Source organism: Lithobates pipiens, unplaced genomic scaffold (assembly GCF_037356315.1).
Source record: "Lithobates pipiens isolate NorthernLeopardFrog02 unplaced genomic scaffold, aLitPip1_a1.2 Scaffold_30, whole genome shotgun sequence".
In the NCBI taxonomy this organism is placed as follows: Eukaryota; Metazoa; Chordata; class Amphibia; order Anura; family Ranidae; genus Lithobates; species Lithobates pipiens.
In genome coordinates this window covers 56,443,428-56,469,513 of record NW_027507791.1, presented here as the reverse complement: position 1 = coordinate 56,469,513, position 26,086 = coordinate 56,443,428, and the positions used below count along the sequence as shown (strand labels likewise).

Genomic DNA, 26,086 nt, shown 5'->3' with positions numbered 1-26,086 from the left:
GTATTGTATTGTAATGTCTGCCCTAATGTTGTAAAGCGCTGCGTAAACTGTCAGCGTTATATAAATCCTGTATTATAATTATAATAATGTGATAGAGGAGCTCTGATGTAAAGGGGGACCTCTGATGTTCTGGAGGACCTCTGATGTGATGGAGAAGCTCTGATGTGAAGAGGGACCTCTGATGTGATAGAGGAGCTGTGATGTAAGGGTGGGCCTCTGATGTGATGGGGGACCTCTGATTTCAAGAGGGACCTCTGACGTGATGGAGAATGTGATTGGGAACATCTGATGTGATGGGGGGCACTGATGTGAAGAGGGACCTCTGATGTGTTGTATTGTATTGTATTGTCTTGTATTGTATTGTATTGTAATGTCTGCCCTAATGTTGTAAAGTGCTGCGTAAACTGTAAAGTTTAAATGTTATGGAGGACCTCTGATGTGTTGGAGAAGCTCTAATGTGAAGGGGGACCTCTGATGTGAAGGGGGGGGCTCTGAAGTGATGGGGGACCTCAGAACTTCTCCATCACATCAGAAGTACCTCTTGAAATCAGATGTCCCCCGTCACATCAGAGGTCCCCCATGTGATGGAGTAGCTCTTATTTGATGGGGGACATCTGATGTGATGGAGGAGCTATGATGTGAAGAAGGACCTCTGATGTGATGGGGGACCTCTGATTTCAAGAGGGACCTCTGACGTGATGGAGGAGCTATGATGTGAAAGGGGCCTCTGATGTGATGGAGGGCCTCTGATGTGATGGAGGACTTCTGATGTGATAGAGGAGCTTTGATGTGAAGGGGGACCTCTGATGTGATGGGGGACCTCTGATTTCAAGAGGGACCTCTGACATGATGGAGAATTTCTGATGTGATTGGGAACCTCTGATGTGATGGGGGCACTGATGTGAAGAGGGACCTCTGATGTGTTGTATTGTATGTATTGTCTTGAATTGTATTGTAATGTCTGCCCTAATGTTGTAAAAACTGCGTAAACTGTCTGCGTTATATAAATCCTGTATTATAATAATAATAATGTGATAGAGGAGCTCTGATGTAAAGGGGGACCTCTGATGTTCTGGAGGACCTCTGATGTGATGGAGAAGCTCTGATGTGAAGAGGGACCTCTGATGTGATAGAGGAGCTTTGATGTGAAGGGGGACCTCTGATGTGATGGGGGACCTCTGATTTCAAGACGGACCTCTGGACGTGATAGAGAAGTTCTGATGTGATTGGGAACATCTGATGTGATGGGGGCACTGATGTGAAGAGGAACCTCTGATGTGTTGTATTTTATTGTATTGTCTTGTATTGTATTGTATTGTAATGTCTGCCCTAATGTTGTAAAGCTCTGCGTAAACTGTCGGCGTTATATAAATCCTGTATTATAATAATAATAATAATGTGATAGAGGAGCTCTGATGTAAAGGTGGACCTCTGATGTTATGGAGGACCTCTGATGTGATGGAGAAGCTCTGATGTGAAGGGGGACCTCTGATGTGATGGAGGAGCTGTGATGTGAAGAGAGGAGCTCTGATGTGAAGGGGGGGGGGGCTCTGAAGTGATGGGGGGCCTCAGAACTTCTCCATCACGTCAGAGGTCCCTTTTAAAATCAGATGTCCCCCATCGCATCAGAGGTCCCCCGTGTGATGGAGTAGCTCTTATTTGATGGGGGACATCTGATGTGATGGAGGAGCTATGATGTGAAGAGGGACCTCTGATGTGAAGGGGGCCTCTGATGTGATGGAGGACCTCTGATGTGATGGAGGAGCTCTGATGTGATAGAAGAGCTCTGATGTGAAGGAGGACCTCTGATGTGATGGGGGACCTCTGATGTGATGGAGGAGCTCTGATGTGATGGGGGGGGACTCTGATATGATAGATGGGGACCTCTGATGTGATGGAGAACCTCTGATGCGATGGGGGGACCACTGATGTGAAGGGGGACCTCTGATGTGATGGAGGAGCGCTAATGTTAAATGAATTTCATCCAGGACTATACTTTCAATGTGCGACGTGACTGAAAAAAGGTTGACAAACTCTGTTCTACAACAAAAGGTTGGTGACCTTCTTTCTTTTGCACGGCACCATTGCTGCAGCCATTATGGGCAGCTTTCTCGATAAAGGGTGACGCTGCTGGATAGGGGTGCATTTAAAAGTGCGTATTTTGGATCTTCTCAGGGCGCGTTCTACCAATCCTGCCGGAGGATGGGCCTAGACTGTCTACATCAGCCTTGTGTTGTGTAGGTAGTTGTGTTTCCTGATTCCATCCATATCTATGTGTTCCGGGAAGTGTACATTTCTGTGGACGTTTCCGAGGACAACGTGCATAGTGCATGTGGCGCAATTAATTGTTCATGGTAACCAAAGCACCCCTGGCAAATGTATGTTTTCTTGTGTGGCCAAAGACGCAGTTTGGGAGTTTCCTTTGGTGTGTTTATTGTGCATAGGGAAGCGAATGGACTGCCTTGTGTGCAAAAACACGCAAAAAAGTGTGAAAAAACACACATTTGTGTGGTGCACAGATGAGAACTGCAGCTTATTGTAACACATTTGGCTTTTATTGCATATTATATGATTTTATTTTTACTTCCACCATTTTCTTTGATCACCATGATCTTGAATTTCACCTCAGCCACAACAAAAGCCTTCTTGCCCCCCTTCCCGCCTCTTTCTATGGTTCCCTGACCTAAAATAGGGCGCGAAAGCGCGGAAAGAAAAAAAACAAAAAAACAAAGCCGTGACGCCCGACTGAGACGACGACGACGGACGCTCCCTCCCCTCCCCTCATGCCTGACGGACAGCTCCCGCGGCCAATGGCAATTAACTGCGCTCGCTCCTACAGCCAATGACCGCCACGGAACCTAGAACCTCCCGCCGAGGGTTCGACTGACGCTCCCCCGGGCCAATGGCTGCGCGGGCGGGGCAATCGGGCGCCAATGCAGCGAGAGAAGGGGCGTCGCCGTTTCTGAGGGGATGTGTGTGCAGTGTAATGGAGTCTCAGTCGGTGAGCGGCCATTGAGGGAGAAGGGAGCTGTGTGCTGAGGGCGGATAGTCGGCGGGGATTTGTTCGGTACGGATCGTCTTTATCGCTCCTATAGGACTTCCGCCGTCTTTGGTCCGGTGAGGTCCGCTTTGCGCCCGTCGGGTGTGCAGCTGTCCGGTGTGACCCCTCGGAAGGTTGGCCCGGGAAGATGGAGATGAAGAAGCGCATCGCCCTGGAGCTGAGGAACAGATCCCCGGCTGAGGTGAGACAATTACCGCCCCCCAACCACACACATTACTGCCCCCCAACCACCTCCACCACCGGGGGGGACACAACACTGAGGGGCCCCGGGTGGATCCGCCGGGGAAGAGAGTTCATCTCCGAGCACGAGGAGGAAACTTTCCGTGTGTGATGAGGAGGAGCGGGAACCGGGGGCCTTATCACCCCAACATGGAGGGGGCTCATATCACCCCAACATGGGGGGGGGCTCATATCACCCCAACATGGGGGGGGGCTCATATCACCCCAACATGGGGGGGGGGCTCATATCACCCCAACATGGGGGGGGGGGCTCATATCACCCCAACATGGGGGGGGGCTCATATCACCCCAACATGGGGGGGGGCTCATATCACCCCAACATGGGGGGGGGCTCATATCACCCCAACATGGGGGGGGGGGGGCTCATATCACCCCAACATGGGGGGGGGGGGCTCATATCACCCCAACATGGGGGGGGGGCTCATATCACCCCAACATGGGGGGGGGGGGCTCATATCACCCCAACATGGGGGGGGGGGCTCATATCACCCCAACATGGGGGGGGGGCTCATATCACCCCAACATGGGGGGGGGGCTCATATCACCCCAACATGGGGGGGGGCTCATATCACCCCAACATGGGGGGGGGGGCTCATATCACCCCAACATGGGGGGGGGGCTCATATCACCCCAACATGGGGGGGCTCATATCACCCCAACATGGGGGGGCTCATATCACCCCAACATGGGGGGGGGCTCATATCACCCCAACATGGGGGGGGGCTCATATCACCCCAACATGGGGGGGGGGGCTCATATCACCCCAACATGGGGGGGGGGCTCATATCACCCCAACATGGGGGGGGGGCTCATATCACCCCAACATGGGGGGGGGGGCTCATATCACCCCAACATGGGGGGGGGGGCTCATATCACCCCAACATGGGGGGGGGGGCTCATATCACCCCAACATGGGGGGGGGCTCATATCACCCCAACATGGGGGGGGGCTCATATCACCCCAACATGGGGGGGGGGGCTCATATCACCCCAACATGGGGGGGGGGGCTCATATCACCCCAACATGGGGGGGGGGCTCATATCACCCCAACATGGGGGGGGGGGCTCATATCACCCCAACATGGGGGGGGGGGCTCATATCACCCCAACATGGGGGGGGGGCTCATATCACCCCAACATGGGGGGGGGCTCATATCACCCCAACATGGGGGGGGGGGGCTCATATCACCCCAACATGGGGGGGGGGGCTCATATCACCCCAACATGGGGGGGGGGCTCATATCACCCCAACCCCAACATGGGGGGGGGCTCATATCACCCAACATGGGGGGGGGGGGGCTCATATCACCCCAACATGGGGGGGGGGGGGCTCATATCACCCCAACATGGGGGGGGGGGGCTCATATCACCCCAACATGGGGGGGGGGCTCATATCACCCCAACATGGGGGGGGGCTCATATCACCCCAACATGGGGGGGGGGGGCTCATATCACCCCAACATGGGGGGGGGGCTCATATCACCCCAACATGGGGGGGGGGCTCATATCACCCCAACCCCAACATGGGGGGGGCTCATATCACCCCAACATGGGGGGGGGGGGCTCATATCACCCCAACATGGGGGGGGGGCTCATATCACCCCAACATGGGGGGGGGGCTCATATCACCCCAACATGGGGGGGGGGGCTCATATCACCCCAACATGGGGGGGGGCTCATATCACCCCAACATATGGGGGGGGGGGGGCTCATATCACCCCAACATATGGGGGGGGGGGCTCATATCACCCCAACATATGGGGGGGGGGGCTCATATCACCCCAACATATGGGGGGGGGGCTCATATCACCCCAACATATGGGGGGGGGGCTCATATCACCCCAACATATGGGGGGGGGGGCTCATATCACCCCAACATATGGGGGGGGGGCTCATATCACCCCAACATATGGGGGGGGGGGCTCATATCACCCCAACATATGGGGGGGGGGCTCATATCACCCCAACATATGGGGGGGGGGGGCTCATATCACCCCAACATATGGGGGGGGGGCTCATATCACCCCAACATATGGGGGGGGGGGGGCTCATATCACCCCAACATATGGGGGGGGGGGGCTCATATCACCCCAACATATGGGGGGGGCTCATATCACCCCAACATATGGGGGGGGGCTCATATCACCCCAACATATGGGGGGGGGGCTCATATCACCCCAACATATGGGGGGGGGGCTCATATCACCCCAACATATGGGGGGGGGGGGCTCATATCACCCCAACATATGGGGGGGGGGGGGCTCATATCACCCCAACATGGGGGGGGGGGCTCATATCACCCCAACATGGGGGGGGGGGGCTCATATCACCCCAACATGGGGGGGGGGGGGCTCATATCACCCCAACATGGGGGGGGGGGGCTCATATCACCCCAACATGGGGGGGGGGGGCTCATATCACCCCAACATGGGGGGGGGGCTCATATCACCCCAACATGGGGGGGGGGCTCATATCACCCCAACATGGGGGGGGGCGGCTCATATCACCCCAACATGGGGGGGGGCGGCTCATATCACCCCAACATGGGGGGGGGGGGCTCATATCACCCCAACATGGGGGGGGGGGGCTCATATCACCCCAACATGGGGGGGGGGGCGCTCATATCACCCCAACATGGGGGGGGGGGCGCTCATATCACCCCAACATGGGGGGGGGGGCGCTCATATCACCCCAACATGGGGGGGGGGGGGCGCTCATATCACCCCAACATGGGGGGGGGGGCGCTCATATCACCCCAACATGGGGGGGGGGGGGCGCTCATATCACCCCAACATGGGGGGGGGGGGGGGGCCGCTCATATCACCCCAACATGGGGGGGGGGGTGCTCATATCACCCCAACATGGGGCGCGCTCATGTCACCCATATATATTAACCACTTCAATACAGGGCACTTATACTCCTTCCTGCCCAGACCAATTTTGAGCTTTCAGCGCTGTCGCACTTTGAATGACAATTGCGCGGTCATGCTACACTGTACCCAAATGAAATTTTTATCATTTTTTCCCACAAATAGAGCTTTCTTTTGGTGGTATTTGATCACCTCTGCGGTTTTTATTTTTTGCGCTGCAAATAAAAAAAAATACCGAAAATATTGAAGAAAAAAATGTTTGTTTCAGTTTCAAAACTTTGTAAATAAGTACGTTTTCTCCTTCACTGATGGGCACTGATAAGGCGGCACGGATGGGCGGCACTGGTGTTATACTGTACTAATGGATGCCAATCAGTGCCAAACAATAATGCATGCCAATCAGTGATGCCCATTGTGGGCACTCATTGGCATCCATTGTGCTGACTGGCATCCCTGGTGGTCTAGGGAGGATTATCTTTTCCCTGGTGGTCTGGTGGCGTCCCTGGTGGTCCAGTGTGGGCATCCTCGGGGGGGAGGGCTGTGCTGATAATCGATCAGCACAGACCCCCCCTGTCAGAGGAGCAGCCGATCGGCTCTCCTCTACTCGCGTCTGACAGACGTGAGTGAGGAAAAGCCGATCACCGCCTCTTCCTATTTACACTGTGATCAGCCGTGATTGGACACGGCTGATCACGTGGTAAAGAGTCTCCGTCGGAGACTCTTTACCGAGATCGTAGTTGCCGGGTGTCAGACTGACACCCCGCAACAACGACTGCCGCGATGTGCGTGCCCCCGGGGGCTCGCAGCGGCTCATAATCCTGATCACGTCATATGACGTCCGGTCAGGATTATGAAACCACTTTGCCGCCGTCAATTGCTTATAGGGCGGACGGCAAGTGGTTAAAGCAAACAAAACTAAAGTAACCTTTTTTTTTTTTTTTTGTTTAGGATGTAGTGGGAAATGGTTAAAACACCTGACACTTTCTTTTCTTTTGTACAGTTGGGGAGATTTTTTTTTTCACTTCCTATCCTGGCAAAACAGGAAGTGAGAGATCAGTGGCGGCAAACTGAAAAATACTTCAAAAAACAAACGTCAAGTGTGTGTATATGTGTGTGTGTGTGTATATATATATATATATATATATATATATATATATATATATATATATATATATATATATATATATATATATATATATATATATATATATATATATATATATATATATATATATATATATATAATTTTAGTATGTTTTGGTCCAAAGGCTCTCTATATTGCTTATAGAACTGCCCTTCTGGCCGTTGGCTGGGAATAGGCGCTTCTAATGGGTTCTTCACCCTCATCTGTTTACATAGCCAGCCTCTCATACAGTGCTCTGTGAGTCATCCTTTGCTGAAGTGTGATAGTGTAGCAAATCAGAGGAGGTGGCGCTAGACACACACAACTCGTTTCCATCCGCTTCCTAATCAGCCGCTCTATGGGTGGCCCTATCGGCACCCTCCTGCCTGACCTTCTTCCATTGACATGTCTAAGGAGGCGGGATTAGTTGTTGGCTGAACAACACGGCATCCAATCAGATTAATGCGCTGTTCGGATATTTTGATAGCTGCAGCAGGAGTTTTGTCCACCTGCGCTGTGTAGATGGAGGAATCCGATTCCTTACTAAAGCTCTCTAGAGCGGTGTGTACGGGCAGCTCGTCTTTCCAGGATATGCTGATTATAGTTGGTTTCGTTTTGCGATAACGGCAGATTACACATTTGGCCGTGATAATGTGATGTTGCCATTGCAGGGCTGATTGTATAGCACATTCCTGCAGTACCCATAAAATCTGCCCTCTACTAGTCACACCTTACATAGTCCAAGCTCGTTGATGATTTCTGATTTTTTTCCTCTTTTGGACCTGACGCTGTTTAAAAAAAAAAAAAAAGATCTAACTTGAAACCAACGAATGTCTGAAAAAGATTTAGTGTTTAAAGGGGAGGCCCACCCTAAAAATAAAATTCATAAAAAGGCTCCAAAAAAAATAATTTTCACTTACCAGAAATGGCTGTTGCTAGGCAGATTGTTCTAATCTACCTCTTCCTAGTCCGTGGTGATCTTCAGTCTTCTCCTCCTCGTCTTGTCTTCTGGTGAATGGGGCGCGGTATGTTGTGGGAACTGTGCGCGTTTGCGCGCCACAACACAGCGCGCTCCATTCACAAAGCGCCACGCGACATGCACAGTAGGAAGGCTCCACTGCCCGTTTCCCTTACTTTGAATGGCGCTGCCAGGACCTGTCGGCCAAGGGACAGGTCGGCTGACATCGCGGGCACCCTAGCAAGGTAAGTGCTTATTAAGTCAGCAGCTACAGTGTTTATAGCTGTTGACTTTTTAAAATGTATTTTCTTTTTTTTTTTTTATTTCTTTTTTTTTTTTTGCTGGCTCACCACTTTAAGCAGTTAAACTTTTTTCACTTTATCTATTCCATTGACAAATTGTTACAATGCTTATACTTCAATTGATAAAGAATGTTTTGATTCTTGGCAGACTTGCTAATTTTTTCTCCCTTTCTTTTGAGGGCTGTGGCTTCAGAAGAGCAGAGAGAATACTTTGCATAGAAAGCAATTGTGAAACACTTTAGTCAAGATCGCGTTTCATAGTTAGTAAGGTTGAATAAAGACACCAGTCCATCTAGCTCAACCTGAGTGAGTGTCTACAATTGTCCTTATCCCTGTACATTGCACACTCACATGGGTCCCTACCCTCAAGGAGCCCACAATCCAAGGTCCCCATTCATATACTAGGGCCAATTTCAGACAAAAGCCAATTAACCTACCTGCATGTCTTTGGATTGTGGGAGGAAACCAGAGTAGCCGGAGAAAACCCACGCAGGCACAGGGAGAAGATGCAAACTCCAGGCAGGTAGTGTCCTGTTTGGGAATTGAACCAGCGACCCTTCTTCTAGGTGAGAGTGCTAACCACTACACCACTGTGCCTCCCAATTTCCCGATTCTTGACTATTAATTGTGCAGCTCTAATGTAGGTCATTTTTTTACCACTCAGTTGGGCCTTCAAGTGGAAATTTACCCATAAGAACTTGATAGAAAATATTCTTTAGCAAGGAACATGCATTCCACATTATGCTACCAAAATTAGTGTCCTGTAAATTGCCTCCATAATTGCTCCTGCTTCTCCTTTGATGGAGGCTGCCATTTTGCTGAAGTTCAGAGCAGCACTAAATTATTATTCACTATTTATATAGCGCCAACAGTTTACGCAGCACTTTACAATGTATAGGGGGGGCAACACAATTACAATACAGAAAGTACAGGAGGGCCCTGCTCATAGAGCTTACATTCTAAAGGGAGGGGGTGGTACAAAAGCTAATAGCTGCAGAGAATGATTTGATGGGGGGGTGGCTCGGGCACAGTTAGATGGGTGTGGGATAGGCTTCCCTGAATAAATTAGTTTAGGCTAGTATCTGCAGATCAGCCTCTACATTTTAGGCACAGTGCCAATAATGGAGAACTGAGCAGAGTGAGACAGTATAGGCCAGGGGTAGGCAACGTCGGCCCTCCAGCTGTGGTGAGACATTAAAAAGGACCCTGACAATCACAGGTGTGACTCCTAGAGGCATGATGGGATTTGTAGTTTTACCACAGCTAGTGCCGAGGTATAGGCACTTATTTCTAATGTTTTACATTGCTATGCTTGCAAAAGGGGCCAACCTGAAGTGATCTATCAGGACTTAAACAAGATTTCCTTCAGATGAAACAGCTGTGGTAATTACTAAGGCAATGAAACTGATCAAATCACCCGTGCAAAATAATGGGAAGCCTGAAAACATGACCTGTCGGGGTGCCTTGAGGCCTGGAGTTGAGAAACACTGATCTAGATACATATTTGAAATTCCTTACTGTAACATAGTATTCTTTGGTTTGTGGCCCATGTGAAGCCCACATTGATATCGCTTCCTGGAATATCTTTTTTTATAGAGGTGCCTGCTGGGTAACCAGCATGCAGCTCTCGCGCATGCGCCATTCAACGCCGGCCGTAGCACCGATCACAGCCCTCGGCGCTGCCCAGTGAGTCCTGGGAAATGAAAGATATCTCCCAGGGGCACTAGCAAGCACGGGCACCGAGGGGAAATAACGTCGGGTGCCTTGGAGAGGAAGAGGTCAGTTATGAAGGACCCCCTAGCAACTGACCTGAAAAGGTTAGTTAAAATTTATTATTTTTTTTTCCAAAAGTTGTTCTTTATATTTAATGCAGCTGAATAATGTAAAAAAAGACAAACACTGCTCTCATTTTTTGAGTAAAGTTCCACTTTCAATTTGGCTGTTGAGCCAGGGAGTGTTATTTCTACAATCTCCTCTATTACATTAACTGATGTGCACAGTGTATGTTTTGTTAAAATAAGCTGTTCTATACCTCATTTTATAGTGCCTCTGGGCGCTCACACATGACTGGACGCCTCTCCTCTCCCAGCCTGACTGCTACAGCAGGAGGGGCAAGAAACCCCCACTGACGTCAGCGAGGAGGAGCAGAGACAGCCGGTCACTTAAGTGGCACTCGGAAATACCGTATAGAATGGCTTTTTAACAAAGCCACATACACTTGGGCACATCAGTTAATGGAATAGAGGGGATTGTAGAAATGAGAGCAGCAATCGGAGCATACAGGCAGGGAGAGGACAGAGAAGAGCTGTGGATCATGGAGGACGTGTAAACTGACCAGTGCCAGGGCTCAGCAGCCATGATAAACTGCAGCCCATTTAGAGGGGAGCACAGGATCAGCCAGGTATTTCAGGTGATACAAAGGGCTGAATTACACAGCACAAGCACTGTGCTGGTGTTCGTGTGTGTGTGTGTGTGTTTTTTTTTTTTTTGTTAGTCTCTTTAATGTGGGATAGGGTAAAAACCCTGTACAATTTTTTTTTTTCTTCTGTCTGGGTCTCTGTTGGCGAGGTTGGTTTAGTCCTTCTAGTCTTGCTTGCTATGGTTTTTTACCAGACAGGAAGTGTAGGGAACTCTGACAGCAACACAGACAAATCAAGTTGGAGCCGCTGGCAGTTTGTCTTGTTCCTGTTGTAGATTCTCCTTCACTCCCCCCCCCCCCCCCCCAACACTCCATGCACTCCCTTGGTATGTTGGAGTCCATCACCTCTCCACACACAACTCAGTATGATGCAATGGAAAAACGTCATGCTGGTGACGTCTTTAGGCAAAACTTTTGAGCCGACTCTCTTCAGGACATGGTCCTGTCCACTCCTGACTTATTTTACCCTATGGGTGTGAAACCTGCCTGGGTGGGCTGGTCCTTGTGCTAACGCTCATCAGCTGATTAAAGCTTTGCCTGTGATGATATCCTTGTGCAACATTCCTGTTGCAGCTCCTGAACCTCTTTGGGTCATTTTTTAGACTTGCCCAGAATCCTTGCCCACAATGGTCAGTTGTTTAAAGCAGAGTTCCACCCAAAAAATGGAAACGAGGTAACGTTTGGTGTCACCAGTAACACACCTCCATCCCTGTAATATGCAACAAAAGAGAATTTCACCAAAAATTGAACTTCCGCTTTTTGGAATCCACCCCCCACCCCCCTTCACCTCCGGTGTCACATTCGCCACCTTTCAGGGTATCCAGGTATCTGCTCCCACTTCTGGGCATAGATATCCACAGATACTGAGGCTACGTCCAGTGCCTCCTTCGCCCCCCCGCTGTCTTCTGGGAGAGACACAAGTCCCAGAAGACAGCAGGGATCAGTGGAAGAATCGTGCAGCGCAACATGAGCAGTAAGGAACCAGGCTGTGAAACCGCAAGGCTTCACTTCCTGATTCCCTTACCGAAGATGGTGGCGTCCTCCACCCAAGAGCCGAGGAACGGATTGGCTTCGGGTGCCAACATTGCGGGCACCCTGGACAGGTAAGTGTCCTTATTTTAAAAGTCACCAGCTGCAGAATTTGTAGCTGCTGACTTTAAAAAATAAAAAAAATTTGGCGGAACTCCGCTTTTAAACTTTTCATGTATAGCAAAGGTATATCTTGTTTTTAGATCTTAGCTGCAATCCAACTAGATATTTGGCTGTCCTTGAATCATCTGTTAGAATATCTTTATAGATACGTTTTTAGACCTTTTATTTAGTCTTTTGGATACTTTTGTAATACGCCGATGACTAATGTTGCAATTATCTGAAGATAGAAGCGCACACCGGGGGGAAATGCCCCATTCAGAGTAACGGGCTTCCGCGTTGCCTCCGTTCAAACCACATCCCTGTAACATATTTAGGCCTCTTGCACGCAATACTCCTGTTTTGAGCATCTACTACTTCCGACTTTTTTTTGTTTATGTATTTTTTAGGGATGCACCGAAATTTCAGCCGCCGAAACATATCGACCGAAAATGCCCTTTTCGGCAATTTGCCGAAAGGAAAAAACGGCCGATAATTGAGCCAAAAATGGGGCGGGGCCTAGGCAGAACTCCGCCCCCGCCCCTGGTGCCTCCCATGATGGGGGGGTGAATAGCGCAGGACTGATGCAGCCAGCGATGCCCCTCTGCAGTGAAGAGAGCCGTCTGGTTGAATAGAGCGCTGGGAACATCACAGCTTTAATTTCAATAGCTGTGTGTTCCCCGTCGCGCGCCGTCACATACAGCCCCTCCCCCTTGTCCGGGGAATTTTGATAGACAGATCACCTGTCCAGATTGGACGGGTGATCTGTCTATCAAAGTGCCTGGACAAGGGGGAGGGGCTGTGCGTGACGGGGAACACACAGCTATTGAAATTAAAGCTGTGATGTTCCCGGCACTCTAGTCAACCAGACGGCTCTCTGCATCAGAGGGGGCATAGCTGTCTGCATTTATATCTTTTATCAGGTCGCCAGTCTCTGACCACCTCCTGTACCGTGTCGCCAGTCTCTGACAATCTCCTGTATAAAAATATTTTTTCAAAACAGTCATTTTCGGTATCGGTGCTGTTTCGGTTTTCGGCCTAGTGTATTTTTCATTTTCGGTATCGGTTTCGGCACCAAAAAACCCATTCGGTGCATCCCTGGTATTTTTGCGTGTGGACGGAAGCTTGTTCCTGGAATGTCAATGGACGAATCAGTGTGTTTGCGTAAATGCGTGCAAATGTGCGAGAACGACGCACAAATTGCTGACCAAACATGCAGATTTCCTTTTTTTTTTTTTTTGTTTTTGTGAACATGGAAGTTTTTATTTTTACGGCTTGTGTTAGAATATCGACAAGGTCAGCATGACTAACCTATGTATCTAATTGGCTGCCAGCAACCTCCTGTTTTTCTGAGGGGGTGGCCATGCTTTTGCACACTTGTTGAATAGTTGGAGGCTATTGCTAGACCATAATAAACAGGCTATTATTCAACTTGCCCGGGTTATGAAGATTTAGTGTCCAGTTGAGCAGACAGTGCAAACACGTGTGGCGGAGGTGTAAATTGTGTGAAGACTCTCTTATGGAGAGGGAAGGCTGCTAGCTGCAGTTACTAGTTGAACTGGCACTGATAGATAAGGAGATTGAGCTCTTATCCATCAACTGAACCGGCTGCTAATATAGTACACGCCCTGAAGGTGGGGTCGTGTGTGTGTGTGGTCACACAGTTCCTCCAATCGCTTCCCCCTTTCTTTCTTTTTTGTCGCTGAACTACTTCACTGTTTAATCTACGCGCAACTAAAACCTGCCGGTGTATGTCTTGTACCTAAACACATTGCCATGCATTTATATTCTTTAGGTATAGGTAATTGCGTGTAATTCACTCTTGCATTCTTTGCTGTATGTCTGTGTATATTCACGGTTTTGAAGTGTTCAGGCTTGACAATTGCTGTATGTAAACTCCTCTGTGTACAGACACGACTTGGCACACATCACAATAACCCCCAATTGTGAATGCCAAAGCACAACTCACAGCAGCCAAGATAGATGTATGTATTTCTGCCCTTTTTGTTGTAAGCACTGCGTAAACGGTTGGCTGCGTGTGTACAGTATTTCTCAACTGAGTACATCACTCACACTTTGGTAAATTATTCTATCTTTTCATGTGACAACACTGAAGAAATGACACTTGTCTACAATGTAAAGTAGTGAGTGTACAGCTTGTATAACAGTGTAAATTTGCTGTCCTCTCAAAATAACTCAACACACAGCCATTAATGTCTAAACTGCTGGCATCGAGTACACCCCTAAGTGAAAATGTCCTAATTGGGCCCAAAGAGTCAATATTTTGTGTGGCCACCATTATTTCCCAGCACTGCCTTAACCCTCTTGGGCATGGAATTCCCCAGAGCTTCACCGGTTACCACTGGAGTCCTCTTCCTCTCCTCCATGACGACATCACAGAGCTGGTGGATGTTAGAGACCTTGCGCTCCTCCACCTTCTGTTTGAGAATGCCCCACAGATGCTCCATAGGGTTTAGGTCTGGAGATATGCTTGACCATTCCATCACCTTTACCCTCAGCTTCTTTAGCAAGGCAGTGGTCACCTTGGTGGTGTTTGAGGTCATGTTGGAATACTGCCCTGCGGCCCAGTCTCTGAAGGGAGGGGATCATGCTCTGCTTCAGTATGTCACAGTACATGTTGGCATTCATGGTTCCCTCAATGATCTGTAGCTCCCCAGTACTGACAGCACTCATGCAGCCCCAGACCATGACACCCCCACCACCATGCTTGACTGTAGGCAAAATACTTGTCTTTGTACTCCTCACCTGGTTCCCTCCGCACACGCTTGACATCTGAACCAAAAAAGTTTCTTGGTCTCGTCAGACCACAGGACATGGTTCCAGTAATCCATGTCCTTAGTCCACTTGTCTTCAGCAAACTCTTTGCAAGCTTTCTTGTGCATCGCCTTCCTTCTGGGATGACAGCCATGCAGACAAATTTGATGCAGCGTGCGGCCTATGGTCTGAGCACTGATAGGCTGATCCCCCACCCCACCCCTACAACCTCTGCAGCAATGCTGGCAGCACTCGTACATCTATTTCGCAACGACAACCTCTGGATATGACGCTGAGCACGTGCACTCAACTTCTTTGGTTGACCATGGTGAGGCCTGTTCTGAGTGGAACCTGTCCTGTTAAACCGCTGTATGGTCTTGGTCACAATGCTGCAGCTTAATTTCAGGGTCTTGGCAATTTTCTTTATAGCCTAGGCCATCTTTATGTAGAGCAACAATTCTTTTTTTTTTTTTTTTTTTTTTTTTCAGATCCTCAGTTCTTTGCCATGAGCTGCCATGTTGAATTTCCAGTGACCAGTATGAGAGTGAGAGCGATAACACCAAATTTAACACACCTGCTCCCCATTCACACCCGAGACCTTGTAACACTAACGAGTCACATGACCCCAGGGGAGAAAATGGCTAATTGGGCCCAATTTGGACATTTTCACTTGGGCTCTGTTCACACCTAGTTTTTGTTTTCAGGCAGAAAGTACAAGTCAAAAGGTCATCATTGTGTGTGTGTGTATCTATATCTATATCTGCCAAAAAACTCCTGTACTTTTTTTGAGCTTCAGGTGTTTTGCTTCACATGACAAAACGCTCTGATGTGAATGGAGGGCATTGAAATGGGATTCGTCTTGTTGGGTGTTTTTAGAGCTGGGGCTTACTGCAGAACAAAAACACCTAGTTGTGAGCAGAGCCTTAGGGGTGTACTTACTTTTGTTGGCAGACGTTTAGACATTAATGGCTGTGTTGTTGTTTTGAGGACAGCAAATTTACACTGTTATACAAGCTGTACACTCACTACTTTACATTGTAGACAAGTGTCATTTCTTCAGTGTTGTCACATGAAAATCTTTATAAAAAATGAGGGGTGTATTCATGTGAGATACTGTGTATTTGTTTTTTTTTATCAACAGTCACGGCTTTTTCCACCTTTAGATTCCTTTTTTAGAGGTTTGTGTGCAGTTCAGCTGTCTTTTGTTATAAAGTTAAAAGCTATGCTGATCTCCACAGCCTTGCTTTACTCATTGATGGTTTTGCGTGTGGCTTGAGGTACGGTAATCTTTTTAATAATGCCCCAGTTTGCTTAGACAGCTGCTGTTAAAGCGATCATCTTGCAGCCCCCGTGTGCCGGCTGTCGGCCTCTCCCAGTACCAGTGACTTGTTACACTCAGCAGATGTTTCAGGATGTAGGTCACTTGATACAAAAAGCCCTGCGACTCCTTCATTTGCTGTAGATGTTTTGAGATCTGGGAAGGGAAGCTACCTCCAGAAATGCTCTATTGGGGATAGTATTTATTTTATTTAAGGTACTTGTATGGTGCCTTCAATTTACACAGCGCTTTACATTGTACATTCACATCAGTCTCTACTCAAGGAGCTTACAATCTAAGGTCCCTAACTCGTGTGTGTCTATATCTCTATATCTCTCCCATTTAGACAAAAGCCAATTAACCTACCAGCATGTCTTTGAAGAGTGGGAGGAAACCAGAGTACCCGGGGGAAACCCACACAGGGGGAAAATGCAGGTAGTGTTGTGGTTGGGATTCAAACCAGCGACCCTTTTTGTGCTACCCACTACACCACTGTGCCACCCATAGCAACTTATTATATGGCATAGGGATTGCCCCACTTTGTTTTATTTTCTTTTGAGAGCAGATTTGACACACAAAACATATATTGTTTGAGGCAGAGAAGCTAAAACAAGAGCGCTTTCAGTGTGTTGCACAGGGTGTGTATTGCTAGCGTACAATGTTATGATTGCTTCTGTTCTCTGGAACTGACAATGTAGATGAGACTTGTCTATGGTTGCCTTAAGGCTCACCATGTTGCGATCTGACTGTACAATCAACTTTAGATTTACCAAAGCTATGCAATATGAATACCTAACGTAACCACTTATAGACACAGGAGGACACTCGTACAAAAACTCCCAGGAACAGACCTGAGCAGCCACGGTCACCTGGACAGTCCAAGGTGCAGGAAAAATTGATAAATGGCCTGTGCATGCTGCCGTGGGAGGTCACCCATGTGAACTTGGCCTTATAGCCGCTACTGTAAAAAGAAAACTGGCATGCTAACCGGTGCTGCGTTTTATTTTTTCCCCCGGGGAGGGGGGCGGGGAGGAAATAAAGATACAGGAATATACACTTTGTTGTAGCAAAAGTACTTCTGGCATATAATCAAAAAATTGGCCAATGGCGTGGTTCAATGCACACATGCACAGCTTACAACCATAGGCAAAATAATCGTGTTGGATAGTAAAACCAGTGCTTTTAAACACTGTTCTGATGCAAACTATTTTCATAATCTATTGGTCATCCGATTAGTGGTCCTACATACAAAATGCATTGTTTTAATTTTAAGAAATACAGAGCAGCTCAGTACACCGTCCATACATTGTCTGTGTATATACAGCTCAGTACACCGTCCATACATTGTCTGTGTATATACAGCTCAGTACACCGTCCATACATTGTGTGTGTGTGTATACAGCTCAGTACACCGTCCATACATTGTGTGTGTGTATACAGCTCAGTACACCTTCCATACATTGTGTGTGTATATACAGCTCAGTACACCGTCCATACATTGTGTGTGTATATACAGCTCAGTACACCGTCCATGCATGTCAGTAAGTGCCTGAGAACTTGTGAATGTGAGGAGCAATGCCTCGGGGGACATGTAATCCTGGGCAGGAGGCAGAACGTGCAAGGCCGTCTTTAATATTGATTGGACCCTGGGCAAAACTTTTCTTTTGGGCCCACCCCATGCAGTTTTGCTCTCCACCTGCTCTGAGACATACAATAAATGGCAGCTAGACTCTAAATCAGTTTACTGAATCAGATCAGGCAGCTATTGCGATTGGTTGCCAGAGGTTACAGCACACATCACGGCTCACTGATTAGTTGCTAGAGGTCACAACACATGATTTCTGCTTGTTGATTGGTTGCTACAGATTACTGTGGATATGACCCGGGGGGGGGGGGGGGTGATATACATATCAATGCGGCTGCTATTTGCATATGAATGATAACTTTACATATGAATGCCACTGCTATTTGTACCGTATATGAATTCCAGTAATCTACATGTAAAAAAAACAGGGTCCGTAGGTGAGTCATCTGTACACAACAATAGGGTAGAGCTGGGCAGCATTAGTAGCAGCACTTCACACTGGGATATTGGGACAAAGCACAGGACTAAAACCTCAAGGGATGAGGGAATTTAAAGCAGGTTAGTTGGCAAGTATGAGGCAGCTGCTTTGGGCCCCACAATGACAGGGCCCAGGGCAGTTGCCCCTTTTGCCCTGCCTTAAAAACGGCCCTGAGAACGTGTTTTTTGCAGTACAATCAGTGGCTGTTTCCTTTTCCACAAAAGGTTTGGATTTTATACATGCGAGTCACCCCTTTTATTAAAAAAAAAATAAAAAATCAGTATATTCACCTTATGCTATCGGTTACAATTGCCAATAATTGCTGCACCAGATCAGCTGTGCTCTTTCCACCTTGGAGCTGATATAAAACGTGGTTCTCCACATAAACTCCAAACCCTCGATGTCATGTACGACACAACTTTTAGGGTGGAGTTGCCTGTGCCTAACATACCACGCTAGTTTGAGCTATAGGACATTTTAATCTTTGTTGGACCAACAAGGCTGACTTCAATGCCATATTTTTTTTTGTTTTCCAATGGATGGAACTTCAATGTGTGTGAATCCGTGCTTTTATTAGGCTCCTATAACGTGGAGTCTAGCTATCTGGTAAGGGTCCATTTCTTATATTTTACGGTGAAGATGCACTTTGGGTGTTTTTGGTTGTCCATCACCCCAAAAATCACAAGTAGTATTTGGACGCTTTTTGGAATAATTATTCAGTTTTTATATCCCTAGTGTGGTAATCTTTTGTCTTCGTTGTTCACAAATGTTCTGTTGTGTGATTGGCAGCTCCTTTTCTTGACCATTTATCACCTGCACAATTAGATAGATATATATATATATATCTCTCTATATCTCTCTATATCTCTCTATATCTCTCTATATCTCTCTATATCTCTCTATATCTCTCTATATCTCTCTATATCTCTCTATATCTCTCTATATCTCTCTATATATCTCCCCTGCTGACAGGGTTTCCATCTTCATGTGGTCTTCCTTCTGGGTATCAGTCAATCTCTGAAAAATGGCCAAGAAATCATAAATTCTGGAAGGGTATGCAAACTTATGAGCACAACTGCATACACACTAAATATGTATGTGAAATATCTAATATGCATTTTTTAATATGTATGTGTGTTTTTGCACACCATGGCAGAATTTGATTTCTTGGCCATTTTTCAGAGAATGAATTGCACAACTTTTCTTTCACTCATGATTAGTGTTTGGCTGAAGCCATTTATTATCAATGAACTGTTTACCTATTTTGTTATAGGAAAAAAACATGGCATATTTCCCTCCACTGTGCAGTTCGTTTGCACTTGTGACAGAAGGGGTAGCATGGGAAGAAAAGTGCACATATGGTTGCTAAGAGGGAGGGGGGGGGGGGTCACATTTATATTTTAATCCCTTCCCTACACTGGCGCAAGCTCTGTGTTCTTTATATCCTCCTATCCACTATGGAAATATATTTTTACCAGATTCTCTCACCGCTACCAATGGTGGAATGCATGGAAACTGATCATACATCGGACCTGTTGCTGGGAGTGCTCTCGTCATTCCAAGCAGAGGCAAAACAGCAGTGTACTTGGTGGTTTCTCGGGATCGCTACAGGTGGGCATTCAGAAACACAAACCGCCTGCCCTGTGGTCACAGAAGGTGGTACTTAATGCATAAAGATGTGCACTTGGCAAAGGTTTGCTTTAAGATGTGAACGTTGTGGTTGCAGATTCTAACCTCATAACTTGACTTTGTTGCTCCTTAAACCAATTGCTCATCTTTATAAACCAGATAACAACATGACTAATAAACCATTGATTTAACACCCCCCTCCCCCCAGTTTATTTAAAGCGTCACTGACCGCTTAAAATAAGAGTTTCTCAATCACTGCTGTTATAGTGATAAGGTGGCCTCAGCGTCTATAGTTGTAAAAGGCAGCAGAGCCGACAACACGGGGCTGTAGAAATGTTTATTAGTGATAGATGAGGTCGTGGTATTGCTGCATCTCTGAACATTGTGCCACTGTAGAGACAGACCACTTATAGTTTCCAAACATTTCTATTAGATTGTAAGCTTCCCAGGAGCACCGTCCCTTAACCCTCTTGTATTGTATTTTTTGCCGTATTTATGTTTATATTGTAAAGCGCTGCACAAACAGTTGGTGCTATATAAATCCTGTATTATAATTTAAAAAAAATTTTTTTTCCTTTTTTCAAGTGTAAGACCCTCATGCACACTGGATGTTAAAATAACGTCAATAAAAACGTCAGCTTTGCACTGAGTGTCAAAGTTTTTCAGCGTTTTTGCAATAGCTTTTTTTTATTTATTTAATTTTTTATTCTGCTTTAGCAATGGATCAAAAATGTTAAACGCTGGTGAGTGACGTTTTATGAGCGTTTAACAGCATTGGAGGGTTTTTACAGATGAAAAACTTCTCTCAGAACCCACTAGTTTTGTGTTTTTTAACTAACAGCCTATGTGTGCATGGACACATACGATAACGTGATGGAGAGTGGCAGTGAAGGGGTTAAGTGTGTGTGTTTTTTATTTTTGTTTTTTTCCCTCTGTAGGGGACGTGGCTTGACATGTGATGTCGCTGATCGTCTTTCCCTATAACGGGGAACAGAAGATCAGGGACAGCCACAGTAGGAAGCACAAGGAGAGGTTTGTTTACACTTACCTCTCCTCATTCTTCAGCTCTGTGACCTGGTCGTGGGACACCAGCGGCAATCAGGTCCGCAGGTCCCGCGGTCAGAGCTCAGGATCGGGTCGCGAGTGTGCCGCCAGCAGCGTGCGTGACCGTCAGCTGGGCACTTAAAGGCCAACGTACCTGTACGTGCTTGTGCCCAGCCCTGGCATTCTGCCGACGTATATCTGCATGAAGGGGTCCTTAAGTGGTTAATGATTGTAGAAAGTACTGCCAAAGACAGTTGCTGTAAAAACCGTCAAACGTCCAGTGTTCATGAGGCCTTTGTGTTAGATCTCATGTCTTTTTTTGACCCCAGATCTCACAACAAAGAGGACCTGTCATGCTTATTTCTATTACAAGGGATCTTTACATTGCTTGTAATGGGTGATCCAAACAAAATAAAACTCCTCGTCCCTCCTAGCTTGCATACACAAGTTGTGCCCATATATGTAAACGGTGTTCAACCCACACATGAGGTATCGCCACAATCGTTGGCGAGAGCAATAATTGTAATGCAAGACCTCAAACGCTAAATGGGTAACCTGTGTAACATTTAAAGTGCCGCCTATGGAGAAGTACCATTCCTCAAGCGTGCAGTTTTGAAGAATGAAATGTTGGGTATCTTTACTCTGCGTAACATCTTTTCACATTATACAAAAAAATTGGACTAGCTTTAGTGTGGGTTTTTATTGTTAGCGTTTGAAAAGCCCGCTGCGCAAATAGTGTGGATATAAAATTTTCAAGGACCACCATTTTATTCTCTAGGCGTTTCTGCTAAAAAAAAGTATATTCCTGCAAACAGCATCTTTGGGGTGGTGCGGGCCTCCTTCCCATTGAAATGGGCTCTGCTTTCAAATCGCCAAAAGCAGCTCTAACCCCTTCTGCTTTACCGTGAACGCCTGCACTGCCTCAATGTGAAAGGGGTGTAAGTTTCTACCAAATGTGAATTTTAACTTGTAAACATCAGAAGGGCCTGGTCTTTAACCACTTCCCACCATATAACAAAATAAGGGCCAGAAAAGTGGCTACATTATCCTGGCTGGGCGTCATATGAAGCCCAGCAGCATAAGCCACGATCGTGTGCCCCCAAGGATCGGTTGTTTCAGTCTGACACACCGCATCTTCAATTTTGAGGTAAAGAGCCTCTGACACAGGCTCTTTACCACGTGATCAGCTGTGTCTAAGAGCAGTGTAAATGGGGGGGGGGGGGGGGGGAGAGAGACATTTTTCGTCTTTTCCTCTATTCGCACGGACAGTCATGAGTAGAGGAAAGACAATCTGCTGCTCTCCAGGCGGGGGGGGGGGGTGCTCCTATGCTGATCAGCACGTTGAATATCAGTGCTGATCTGTTGGGGATGACCAGCAGATAAGCCCTCTAGAGCTCACCAGGGTTGCCAATCGGTGCCCTTTAGGGCTGGCACTCCGTGCCCATCAGTGATTCCTGCCATTGCTTCCAGATTGGTGCCCATCTGTGCCACTTATGAGTTCCCATCAGTGAAGGAGAATACTTGCTTACAAAGTTTTGTAACAAACGAAGAAAAACTTGTGGGGTTTAATTTTGTAGCGTAAAAAAAAAAAAAACACCCAGTGGTGATCTAATGCCACCAAAAAGCTCTTTGTGGGGAAAAAAAAACATAAAAATGTTTGGGTACGGCGTAGCATGACCGTGCAATTGTCAATCAACATTATGATCCTGTGTAAAATTGGTCTGGGCAGGAAGGTGTAGAAGTGTCCTGTATTGAAGTGGTTACCTGACAAACGTGGGAAATTCAGGTGTATGTGAAAGTACACAAGTCAACTTTGTGTGTATTAAAATGGTAAAAAAAAAAATCAAACTAGTAGATCGCCTGTAAAACCTGACACACAGGCTTAAAGAGGAAGTAAACCCTGATGAGTTTACTTCCTCTTTCATTCCCTGCAAAGGCAAAGCATAATGGACTACTGTGCATCGCATACTACCCCATTATGTGTCACTTACCTGACACACGAGCCAGCGAAGTCACCGCTGTCCCCTGTAGTCCGCCGCATCCATCTTCTCGGTGGGTCTCGCTGCTCCACCGCTGTCATTCGGCGAAGCCGCGATGACATCACTCCCGCGTATGTGCACGGGAGCCGACGCACGCGGCATCTTCGTTGTTGACGGTGCCACGCTCAGTGCGCCTGCGCGCCGCTGTCTACGGCACATGCGCTGTAGACAGCGGAGCCTGTCTTTCGGCAAATATCTCCTAAACCGTGTAGGTTTAGGACATTTCTTGGGCCTACAGGTAAGCCTTAATCTAGGCTTACCTGTAGGTCAAAGTGGTTTGTTAGGGTTTACAACCACTTTAACATGCAGGGGTGTTTAGAGGCAGAAAAAATTGCCAGGCGCCCCTATCATCCATGTTACAAACCTCCCGTGTGCATAAGACTTAACTCTTCACAAATATGAATATCTGCTTCATTTACTTTTTACATTCAGATAGTCAACTGTGATTACATTGTATTTTCTGCCTTCCACCTGTTAGCAGTAACAGCATTTTACCCTTCTGTTTTCTCAACAGGTGACAGAGTTGGTTTTAGACAATTGCCGGTCTAGTAATGGAGAGATTGAGGGTTTGAGTGATGGGTTGAAAGAGCTGGAATTCCTCAGCATGGCCAACGTAGAACTTTCTTCTCTGGCAAAGCTTCCGCAGCTGTCAAAACTCAGAAAAGTAAGTGTTGTGTTTTTTTTTTTTTTTTTTTTTTTTCCTAAATTGTGTAACCAGATGTAACTTGCTAACCCTACAGTCAGTGATTTTGGCAGTGACTGATGTCTTGTGCTTGTAATGTTGATTTAAGCTCCACAACAGCTGCTGAGTGATGCCATCTATTAGAGGTTATAATGGGCATTATAGTGCATTGTGTAGCTTAACCAGTTGTCCATAAATGGGGGGGGGGGGGGGGGGGCAGGGCTGGGTGACTTGTAGCAGTCAGTGGTAAAATGTGAAAAGTAGGTGTTGGGCTTTCACCACGTCTACAATCTGCCAAAGGTACCCCTATTGTCCGTCTCGGGGTTGGGTAACTTTGGCACTCAGGATTTGTAGTTTCAACACAGCCGATCATGCCTGTGGCTGTCTTGCAATGCCTCATGAGACTTGTAGTTTAAAAACAGCTGTGCCAAGGTTGCCCATAAACTTAAGATGGTCCTAAAAGCTGAAGGTTTATTTAGCTTTATGCATTAAGCTAAAAAAAAAAAAAACCCTTTGTGCAGGAGAGTGCGAGAAGACTGAAGAACCTTCTAAAGTTGGGTGCCAGCCTACTGTAGGCTGATTGGTGAGAAAGGGAGAGTGCATGTGGCAATACACTGGTTGATGTTGGCACATGATCCCTTGGCCTCAACGGCAGGAAATTCGAAACGGCCCTCAATAATGCAAACTGTTAGGTAGCTTCCCATGAGACCCTGTCACACCTATGGCTGTCTGTAGACCGGGAAAATGCTTTGCAACTAAATGCAAACTTGAGGTCTGGAAAGTGCCACAATGTCAAACCCAGCGTCCAAAGGTTGCATTCCAGGCTGACCCTGCACTTCCAGTCCAGCTGGGTTTGGGTACAGCCTCTGAAGTGAGTACTGGGGAGCTACCCGAGATCTGTGTGGAGACAAGTCAATGTAGCAAGAGGTTTTGGATGAAGTCGCCTTCTAAGGTCTTTACAAGTAATGGGTCAGCCATAGAGCCACTCAGATCATTTTTTACCAGAAAGGCCATCACTGGTGCTAAAAATACCATGATCCGTGCTGCAGCCACAACCCATTTATAACCACTTGTTCCCGGGGCTTAAGAACAGTAAGTGATTTTAGTGGGTTTATTTTTTCCTTCCTGCCTTATGCCAATCCTGTCATAGACCCAAATTGCATCTTTCTTACCAGAGGGGGGGGGTGCATGCAAGTGTTATATAAGCTGATAAGTTAGGCTTGCTGTACATTTTTAGAAAAATCCCTACCTTTCTGCAGATGGCTAGGCCCAGGCTCAGTACCGTGTTGCTTTTTGGTTTCTAAAATTGTGTAATCCATGCTTTACATGACAGACGCTGCCTCTAGAGGCCCAAACACTAACGTAAGATAACAAGTGTGTGTGTTCTGTCTTTTTTTAGTTGGAGCTCAGTGACAACAGTATCTCGGGAGGCCTGGAGGTGTTAGCAGAAAGGTGTTCTAACCTCACTTATCTCAACTTAAGTGGTAACAAGATCAAGGATCTGAGCACAGTGGAAGCTCTTGTAAGTACATGTTTATTTTCCTTTATATATATATATATATATATATATATATATATATATATATATATATATATATATATATATATATATATATATATATATATATATATATATATTTTTTTTTTTTTTTTTTTTTTTTTACATCCCCGTGATAAGATTTTGTGCTGAGACTTTTCATATGTCAGCGTTTAAAATACAACTGGCATTGTCATTTAAAATACCTTGCAAGTACAAAAATACAGGTTAATGTGCAAGAAATGCACCGCTAATTGCTTGCTGTAGGCTGACAACACAGCATTTATGTGAAAATGGAGAAAGGAGCGATTTTGGTTGGGTTTGTATACACCAAAATGACTAAGTTGTATTTTATTATTTGACGTTGATCTGTCATAACCAGTGTAGCTATGTTGTGGGGTCACCACATACAGTGGATATAAAGTCTACACACCTCTGTTTAAAATGTCAGGTTTCTGTGATGTGTAAGACCATTTTTAGAACTTTTTCTGCCCTTTTTAATGTGACCTAGAACTGTAAAACTCTTGTGAATCTTTTAGGTGGCAGGAAGTAAAAATTAAATAAAATTGAATGTGTTTGAATAAGTGTGCACACCCTTAAAGTAATGCTTTGTTGAAGCACCTTTTGATTTTATTACAGCACTCGGTCTTCTTGGGTATGAGTCTGTCAGCATGGCACATCTTGACTTGGCAATATTTGCCCACTGCAAAAACACTCCAGATCTGTTAGATTGCGAGGGCATCACCTGTGCACGAACCTCTTCAGATTAGAGCTGGGTGATTTTCAAAAAAATCAGCAAATTTATATATATATATATATATATATATATATATATATATATATATATATATATATATATATATATATATATATATATATATATATATATATATATATAT

At 46.5% G+C, this 26,086-nt stretch overlaps 1 protein-coding gene across 1 annotated transcript in view; it reads left to right on the top strand.

The window, feature by feature from the left end:
- The first annotated feature begins 2,959 nt into the window (after positions 1-2,959).
- The window catches only part of ANP32E (acidic nuclear phosphoprotein 32 family member E), a 32,799-nt gene continuing 9,672 nt past the window's right edge, over positions 2,960-26,086 (top strand). The window contains exons 1-3 of the mRNA XM_077464266.1: positions 2,960-3,242; positions 23,483-23,632; positions 25,050-25,172. Of these exons, the coding sequence (XP_077320392.1) occupies positions 3,189-3,242; positions 23,483-23,632; positions 25,050-25,172 (327 nt within the window). The 5' untranslated portion in view covers positions 2,960-3,188. The remainder of the gene's footprint in view (positions 3,243-23,482; positions 23,633-25,049; positions 25,173-26,086) is intronic.